The sequence below is a fragment of the Marmota flaviventris genome, chromosome 18, assembly GCF_047511675.1.
Source record: "Marmota flaviventris isolate mMarFla1 chromosome 18, mMarFla1.hap1, whole genome shotgun sequence".
Lineage (NCBI taxonomy): Eukaryota > Metazoa > Chordata > Mammalia > Rodentia > Sciuridae > Marmota > Marmota flaviventris.
This window is the reverse complement of record NC_092515.1, coordinates 11754350-11763657: the sequence shown is the minus strand read 5'-3', so window position 1 is coordinate 11763657 and position 9308 is coordinate 11754350. Positions and strand designations below refer to the sequence as shown.

The 9308-nt window shown below is 48.1% G+C and overlaps 1 protein-coding gene across 1 annotated transcript; it reads right to left on the bottom strand.

Annotated features, from left to right (window-relative positions):
- Window positions 1-357: 357 nt before the first annotated feature.
- On the bottom strand, window positions 358-7326 carry Rps19 (ribosomal protein S19). The gene is made up of 6 exons (XM_027945901.2): window positions 7281-7326; window positions 6738-6808; window positions 6362-6462; window positions 1756-1939; window positions 1227-1281; window positions 358-424 (listed from the first exon to the last, which is right to left on the bottom strand). Exons 2-6 carry the CDS (start codon window positions 6806-6808, stop codon window positions 398-400), a joined length of 438 nt encoding a protein of 145 aa, XP_027801702.1. The 5' UTR covers window positions 7281-7326; the 3' UTR covers window positions 358-397.
- Window positions 7327-9308: the final 1982 nt, after the last annotated feature.

Here is a 9308-nt window from a genome sequence, read left to right as displayed (position 1 = left end):
CAAAGCCCCCAGCAGAATAGCACCAGTTCTGCAGGTCTCTCTTCACTTCCTCCCAGGAAAGACACATGGGCTCTAGGACCATCCCTATTCTAACAGATGTCACCTCTGCAACCCAGCATCAGATTTGTCACTGCTTAACCAGTCACCCTTTGTTTTCTTGTTCCAGAGAATTGCAAACACAGGACATGGGGGAGGGATACAGTCCCCTCACTCACTGCAGGAAAATGTTCAGTTAGGGAGGTGTTTGAAGTGGGAAGACTGGCCTAGTGCTCTGCCAGCTACTGTTCAACATAACCATTCAGAGACCCCTGGTCCCTAGGAATGTGCTTTCAGTCAATCAAGAGACCCAGACCAGAATTACGAATGAGGCAATTTATTAACCCAGCATCCTTTTGTTCTAATGCTTCTTGTTGGCAGCTGCCACCTGTGGGAAAAGATTAAGAATTCAGATGAGTGGTGGGGTCTCTACTGTGCACTCCACTGGCTGCAGTAATAAGCACACTAAATTCTAGATGCCAAATGTACTCGTTTAATCTTCATAACTGAGGTCATCTTCCCATTTTACAGGGACTCAAGCAAATGGATGAGTCCAATTCTGCCCACTGCCCCATGAGGGGAATGCTAACCATCAGCACAGATGTTTGCACCAGGCTCTCTTCCAACTCCCAGAGGGCGGACACCTTTCATTCTTTTGTGACACCTGACTAAGTGACTACACATTTCAAGGCTTCTAGGAGGCCTGAGCCAATGATTAGGAACCAACACAGAGCTCATGCCAGGACCCCTTAGGACCTGGGGCTCCTGCTGTACTGCAGCCTGTGGAATCCTCACCCCCAGTTTAGGCTGGTGAGAGTGGGTCATTCCATGACAGGGAGATTATAGGGGTGAAGGGACTTTGTCCGAGTGTCATCCACCCAGGATCTGGGGCCTGACCCAGCATGCTGAACCCACCTGTTGCCAAGTAAGCACAAGATATGGGAAATGGAACCACCAGTGTGTGGGGGCAGATGTGCCCTATAGAGGCCAAACACCACCTTGGCCTGGGCTCCCTCTACCCCAACACCCAAATTTTTGATCAACTTAAGCAGAAATGATCTTTTTTCTGCCCCTGGGCAGCCCCTTCCTGAGGTATGCCCTTCAGGGAAGGAAATAAGTCACATCTACAACAGGTTCTGGAAACTGGGGGAGTGACTGAGGGTCCCACCCTGAACAAAGTCACATCTTACCTGTCCAGCGATTCTGTCCAGATCTCTCTGTCCCTGAGGTGTCAGCTTGCGGCCCCTGAAGGAGAAAAGAATCTTAGTCATTCCCTGTTGAGTACAGGCTCTCAGCCCCCTCCTCTTGGCCACAAGCCAGGCTTCCCAAGAAGGTACCTGGCAGAGGGACCACATACCAGCTCCAGCCAAGTCCCACCCAGGCCCTAGTCAGTTGCATTCCAAGGAGCTGGGGGTAGGAGCACGAGCTCTCCCGGGAGCTGACTGGGTGTTGTTTGTGCAAGCATTAGATCAAAAGCCCCGAAAAATCAATTCAGAAAAGTTAACGAGCAGGCTAATGAAAGCGGACAGTCGCTAAATTACCTTCCTGGAGCCTGAGGAAGTCAGCCAGAGAGGTCGGGGTGAGGCCCCCTCACTGTTTTGCTTTTCTGTTGAATGCCCTGCCTGGCCGTGAGAGGAGCAGGTGGGAGGCACCCGACAGCTTCAGTGTATGTGACCTATGGTACTGATAACCTGGCCCCCAGGTTCCCTTTCTGCTTACCCATCTTGGTCCTTCTCTACCATCTTCAGTCCCTCCAGGGCTTGGAGGACGCGGCGGGCCACACTCTTAGAGCCTCTGCTGAAGTGGCTGGGCATGACACCATTTCTTTGACGTCCCCCATAGATCTTGGTCATGGAGCCAACCCCAGCACCACCCCGGAGGTACAGATGCCGTGCTGTAGAAGCTGGAGGTGGAGTGAGAGGGAGCTGAGAACATTTCTTAGGCACATATAACAGTTCAGTGAGACAGCTAATCCTCACCATTTTAAGTGGAAGAAGTGGAAAACACACATGATGACCACTTGATGTGCCCCGAACCAGCCCTCCCAGTTTGTCAAGTCACTATGTACTCTAGGCAGGAATCTGAGGCATGGTGAGGGTGGAGCCTAGTCAATGTTTTAAGAAACTGACCATATCTATATGCCTGAGTAACAACAGGGAGAGGGCAGACACCCTATGCAGTGGATGCTCCCAACTTGGAACCCGCAGCATGCCCTCCAGGACACAAGGGTTCTTATCCCTGGACTGGCTTGATCAAGTCTCCCCCGGGGGCCAGCCTCGTTGTCTAAAAGGCAAGTTCTAGCAAAACCCAGAACTGCTGTGGAACGGGAGCATAGGTCTGCTAGACCCTGTGCCAAATGCCCTGCACACAATCACTCATGCATTAAGATGGCCTCAGAAGCTGGACTGATAAAAGCCTTAGGCAAACTGCTTAACCTCACCAGGAGCAGGACAGACAGTCCTTTAGCCATCATATGGCTCTACCAGCTGGGGAACACAAGGGCCAGAATCTGCTCAAGTGAGCTCTCTTCTGGTTCTGAAAAGCAATAGGGTGAACCAGTGATTCAGTTCAAAAACTACGGACTCAGAGCCAGAGGCTAGGCAGTGTTCTCTGTGTACAACAAACCAAGTGACCAGGGTACTTTAGGGGTATTGTGTCCAATTACAACAAACAAATAAATAAAATCATTCCATCAGTTTTATACCTTTCCAATTTACTGTAGGTCCTATCTCTGCCCTGGGGACTTTTTACTGTAGTTCCGCCCCTCTGCCCGAATCAAGAGACTATCTTGGCATAAACCACTTCACCCCTAGTCTTTAAAAAACGCCATCCCAGAATGAACAACCACCTCTGTCCATGGGCTTTCATCTGGTTGTGTCCTGCTTAGGAGACCTGCTCTCCTGCTAGGGCTTAAGGGCTGGGGAAAGAAGGATAACCTCAGGAAAGGTAAGAAGCTGTGTATCAGAAGTAGTACAGGCAACCTTGGTCTTGCTGAGCCAGGACCAGTGCCCAGAGATCCGGGGTCTCAGCCTGGGCTCAATGTGCAAAACAGGTGGCCAAACACTGAGCTAACAGGCAGGTGGGAGACAATCTCAACGGGGCTCCTTATTAGTAGTGCCACAAAGTACATATATCCAGCTGTCAGGAGGTAGGTACAGCGGCACCAAAGGAGACCATTAAATTTAATCCCTAAATACAGTGACTGGTGGGAAATAAGCGCCATCAAAGCATACTAGTTCTTTCAATTGGGGCTCACAATGGAGAGAGAGTACAAGGCCCTGCTACCCCATGATTTTTGACCCATAAGAAGTGAAGGAGCTCTACTATAAAACACCAAGTTCTGGAAAGCACTGGCCTCTTTTCCACCCCCTTGAGACCTGGGCCCTACTGCCACACTTTGGTGGAATTAAAAAAAAAAAAAAAAATCCAGGCCATTCTCGATGAATTCGTAGGCGAGTTAGGCCTTGTTATAGACTGAGAGCCCCACAGGCCTTCTGTACCCTTGTACATTCTTAGAAAAGGGGGAATGGCTGTGTGTTCCTGCTGGGCTGGGGGGACAACAGCACTCTGCACTTGAGACAAGCAACCCAGCTTTTTTGAGTCACCATAGCACCAACAGTTCATGCTAATAAGCACAGACTGGTGGTTGTATCCCCACCCTAGTCAAAAGCGGGGGAGGGGGGGCGGGCTCTGTCTGCCCTGACCTTTCTCTGAAAAACCAAGGAAAAATCACGTTCCTGATCTTGATTCGCCTCTTTAATTTTTCTGTGATGCTTCCTAAGCTTCATTTCTTCTACTAACACAGCACGACTGAGTCCCTGACCCTACACAAGAGTCAGAAGGACCAGCCTTTACCCTATAAGCAGTCTTCAAGTATTCTAATTGAGCATTCTCCCAGTCAAATACCCACCAAGACACCAGAGTGGATTCTCATCTCACTCCTAAGCAGGTTTTTATGATAATTAACAGGCCAAGAGACCTAATTAGGGTGACACATCCTGCCCCTTTAGGTCCACTGTAGTCTGATCTTGAGCAACAGAGCCTCCCTTTAGAGATTATCTGTTCTCTATATCTCCATCTCATTGCCTGGAAACTTGATCCCATAGTCCTGCCTCACATCCAGACCACCTTCTGCCACAAACTTCTTTATTTCCCACATCTGTATGTTTCTTCACTGTACTCCAGCCTCTACCTCCTGAGGGGGCAAAATAGGCCAGATCTCACCATTCAGAGAGAGAAAATACAGCCTAGAACCTACAGTCAGACAGAGCTGGCTTGCCAATGCTCCCAAAGCTGCTTGAAAAGTCACTCTACCTCTCTGTACCCACATTAGGTGAAAAGCACATTAGATTTCAGAATAGATATCAGTAAGCAAGCATCTTTTGTAGTGGATTAGAAAATAACTTGGCTTCTGCTGCTGTAGCAGTGTAAAAAACAGGCACAACAGCACCCCAACTCCCTATATCACAGGGCCATTGGGAAAGTGAGATCTAAAAGGGAGCTTTGGGAGCTCCAGCTCCACTGGAGGGAGAACACACACCCAGTGTGAGATGTCCAGGGAAGGGCCTGCTAAGCAAAGGGCTGCAACTACTGAATCATGACCAGCAGATTCATCTAGGTTCATCACCAGGGTCTTGATCCCATTTTTAAATCATTCCTCACCTTAAAAAAAAAAAAAAAATTGGTATTTTGGAGGAGTCCTTTCCAAGCAGTGTTAAGGATGTATTTTGATATCACTAACTGGCTGACCCTGGACATGTTACTCAACCCTTCTGAGATCAACTGTGAAGCAGGCAAAAGCAATTCTACTTCAGGTTTTTAGTACATGCAAAATGTCTATGCACCTCAAATAATGGAAAGAGCTATTACATTGTTCTAAACTTTAATCCAAAGTTTCTTTAATCTCTCGAGACACTGCCAAAAAACACTGAGGACATGGTGTGTCATTCAGGTCTTGTCACTGTTGTGTGCCCAGGGAGCCAGCTTTCCTTCACCATCCCCACCTTCCCTTTTTTGGTACTAGGGATCGAACCCAGAAGTTTTTAACACTGACCTTCATCCAAGTCCTTTTAGTTTTGATAGGGTTTTGCTAAGTTGCCCAGACTGGTTTCAAACTTGCAATCCTCCTGCCTCAGCACTCTGAATTGCTGGGATTATAGGCATGTACCATCCAACCCGACAACCACCCCCGTTTTCTAAAACTATAGTGGTGGGTGGGTGGATATGCTACCCATCCTACCCACCTCACAGAGTTGATCTTTTAGTCCTCAGAGGTCAGAGGCTGTGATGAGTCATGTTGGTCCCCTGTGCCCAGTCCAAGGCCTGAAACAAAGTGGGCCCCATGGACATTTGATGCATGAGTGCACAACAAGTCTACAATATGTTGTCAGAGCTAACCAACTTGTACCAAGGCTGAGGCCAACTGATCTCAGGGTCATTCCTGAAATCTGCCAAACTGTCTCCTATCTAATAATGACCTTTGCTAGTTTGGAGCCCCCACTTCACAAAGGGAGATCAGAGAGGTCAAGATCCCATAGAAGACCTGTGCAGAGGCTGTCACCTTAATACAACCCAGCACTGACCCTATCCCTGTAAGTTAGACCTACAGAAGAGTGCGTGATGTGTATACAGTCTAGAAATGTCAAAACAGGCAAGAATTAGCACTGTGAAGTTAGCAAATGTATTTATATTACAACTATAAGATTAAAAAAAAAAAAAAAAGATGAGAGTTGCCACGACAGCAGAGGGTAACCACAAGGTCAGGGTGTTTTCTTTACAGGCACTTAGAAGTCAAGATTAGAGCAAGAAGTTGCCCAGATCCCAACCACGAAGTAAGAAACAACTTGCTAGAGACAGCAGGCTAACATGATGATCTGAATAACAGAAACAAGACAGAAGACTTTAATTACTGTGCAATGGGCGCTTCTAAAATTTTGACTGCTTTAAATTCATTTAATCTTCATGATAATCCTGCAATAGTACCATCATTAGCTCCTCCATCATTAGGATTAGAAACTGAAAACATAAGCAAATTAAGCAATTTGTCCAAGGTTATGGTTAAGCAATGGACATGAATCTGACTCCCCAAATGCAGAAGGGATGTTGCCTCTCTCAAGTGAAGAACTTCTAATTAAACATGACCACCAATTTGACACCAAGCTTTCCTCAAAGCTCTTAAAACCGCAGTTATTAAAGTCTCAAGTCACATAACATGTGGCAACACAAAAGTCTCTCCTACTGAAACCTTGGGAGGGAGCAAAATGGATTTGTGCATGGGGTCACCCAGCTTCCCACCCTTAGCCAAGGGCCCACACATATTCCTCACCAGCTCGTGTGTAGAACCAGTTCTCATCGTAGGGAGCAAGCTCTTTATGCTTGGCCAGCTTGACTGTGTCCACCCATTCGGGGACTTTCAGCTTGCCAGACCTAGGACAGAAAACAGGAAGGAGAACAAAATTCAGGAATCTCACTAACAATTTTACCCATATGACCCCTTCCTTTGAACATAACTTTAGAAAGAGGTTCCAAGACACAAATAAACAGGCTGAAACGCAAAACCACCAACCCAGGCCTCATACAGAAAGTGCACTCTTCACATGGAAGCCCCGCACAAATCTCCCCTCCCTCCCTGAACAGGGAGCCTGGCGCGCTCACGTGCCAACCGACAGACTGCGTCCACTGACCTCAGCCCCCACACTCACTTTTTAAGGAAGGCTGCCAGAGCTCTGACGAACTCCTGCTGGTTTACGTCTTTTACAGTAACTCCGGGCATCTGTGAGAGAAAGTCCGACATGTGACCATAAGGTCTGGTGGAGGTCTGAACGAGGGTCCGGGCCCTGGAAGCCAACTCGGCTCCTCGGCGATCTAAACCGCAGCACCCGCGTTAACCCCCAAGGCTCACTTCAACTCCGGCCCTGGCTCCCGTGGATCCCACAGAACTTACTGGCGCTTGTCTCTGTGGGTCCCACCAGCCCGGCCTCAGTTTGGGAGCTCCCTGCACAACGCCACCCCTCAGCCCCGGGATTCTGGATGCCCTTACGCACCCCTCAGCTGCCCGCCAGGCCCTCTCGGTTCCGGACCGCGCGGAGCAGGCATGTCCGGGCCTGCCGCTCGCACGTGGTCGCGGCTTCTGGGGGCGGGTCGGCCCCGCGCCGTGCTCACCGGGGCCATGAGGCACGCACTCCTGAGCCGGGAAATTCGGCCCCGAAGCCCCATGCCCAGCCCGTGCCGGAGCGCCAGCTTACCGTGCGGCCTCCGCGCTGCCAGCCAGGGGAAAGGGAGCGACGGGGTTTCCCGGGCGCACAAGTCGGGCGTCAAGTCTCGCGATACTTCAAAGTTCTCGCGATAACGGGGCTAGAGTAGGCGACTCCGCCTGTCTCAGGGCAAACGTGCCTTCATCTTCGCTCAGATGGGAGGGTGTATGGTGAGGGATAGAGGAGCAACTGGAAATGCTGCTGGGGGGCGGGCGTGGAGGCCAGTGTTTCCTTCCAGCCTTTCCTTTTTTCGGAGAGGAGCGTTAAAGAAGAGGGAACTCCCATCTGGAGCTGGGGGAACCTGGCTTTGTTGGCGTTGTGGTGGCCGGCAGGAGTAGCGGTAGAAGATACTGAGGGCGGAAGCTCGGGGGAAGTTGAGTGGGCGGGAAAGAAGACCTGGCCTCAATGGATGACCCTTTTTCCGGGTGGAAGTGACTTTTCCATGGCCGGAAGTGAAAGTAGTAAGGGCGGAACTGCGACAAGAAAACTAGGGGAAGGGCAAGAAAGAAATGAGGCCACTGCCTTTACTTCTTCCATCACCAGTACTCGCGAGAGCAGGAGCTGGAAGCTTCACCCTTCTTAGGGCGGAAATTGCTTCAACTCCTCCTTGGTGACCAGAGTGGGAATGGAGGCGGGGAGTTAAGGGCAGGGACAAAGAGGCAGAAGCGGGACCTTCGGAGAAGTTAGTTAGGTCTTCCTCCTAGTGCTGGAATCATTGCTCTACCCTTAGGCTCACTTGGCCCCTTTCTCGCCCCGCTCGCTCGCTGACTTGTGTAATTAGGCAGAGCGCTTGCCTCCCCACCCCACCACGTCCTGCGCCCTTGGGCTTCGGTCTCACTACTGTGACACACACTCCGAGGTCCCAATCTTTTACCTACTTTAAGTGACTGTTCTGGCACGTGGTGCGCCACATATTCCAGCAACAAATATTTTGAGTGCTTACTCTGTGCCAGATACAAGTAAACATTTGGACATTTTTCTTGTGGCTTGTCCTGTAGTAGTACATGCATGATCTCACATGATCTTTTTTATGAGGCCCAACCACCAGAGAACGTGAAGGATAATTGTGGTCCAAAAAAATTATGTTAGCTTACTGCAAAAAAGAAACACATGTATATAGCCATTTTCTTATATTCAAAAGACAATTTAAAATATCAATTTAAAAATATAAAAATTTCTCAAGTTGAGATACATACTGTATGCAAAAATGTCTGTTATTTATAAGCCGTTATACTAGTATCTATTAAAAAAGAAAAATCTTGGGCCTGGGAGAGTACCTTGGTGGTAGAGTGCTCGCCTAGCATGTAGGAAGCTTTCTTTGGGTTTGATCCCCAGGATTGAAAAAAAAAAATTAACTATGTTTCTAGCATGATAAGATCATGCATTTACTTATCATGCATTTAAATCCTGGTTTTACATGCTGTTGAACCCCATTTCTCACACTTTGAAAACACAAGAATATTTTTAGTATCTTGACTTTTTTCCTCCCAGAAAAAAAATATGTCCTTGAATATGTATTGTCATGTATGCTTAACTGGAAATTTCCATTTACTTGGATAATTTGTTCACTTTTTAGACATTTCTAATACCAGTTCTAAATCATTTCATTGTGGCCAATTCATGGAATCATTCTCTATATCTCTTTTTAAAAAAGAGATCTCCAAAGTTAATGTGGAATACCGTATAGTACAAGAATGGCGTTAGTATAGGAATTTGGGAAGGGTGAAGCTTAGGTAAAATTTATGGTAAACAGAGTTTTGATGAATTTAGGTACAGTGGGCCCTATGTAATTGTTAGCATCTTGTCTGGTGGAGAAGCAGACTCACAGTGCTGATTCTTGGAAATAAAGGGTTAGGATAAATGTGCATTGTTGTCTCTAGGAATCCTTTCTCTGAAGTTCTCATCTGGGTTGGAAACCATGACTGCTTCTCTGTATCAGAGTGACTTAGACCCTCCAGGTAAGCATGAGCTGCCCATTCTTGTTATTTCTATGCTTTTAAAGAGCTGACTTTCTTATAG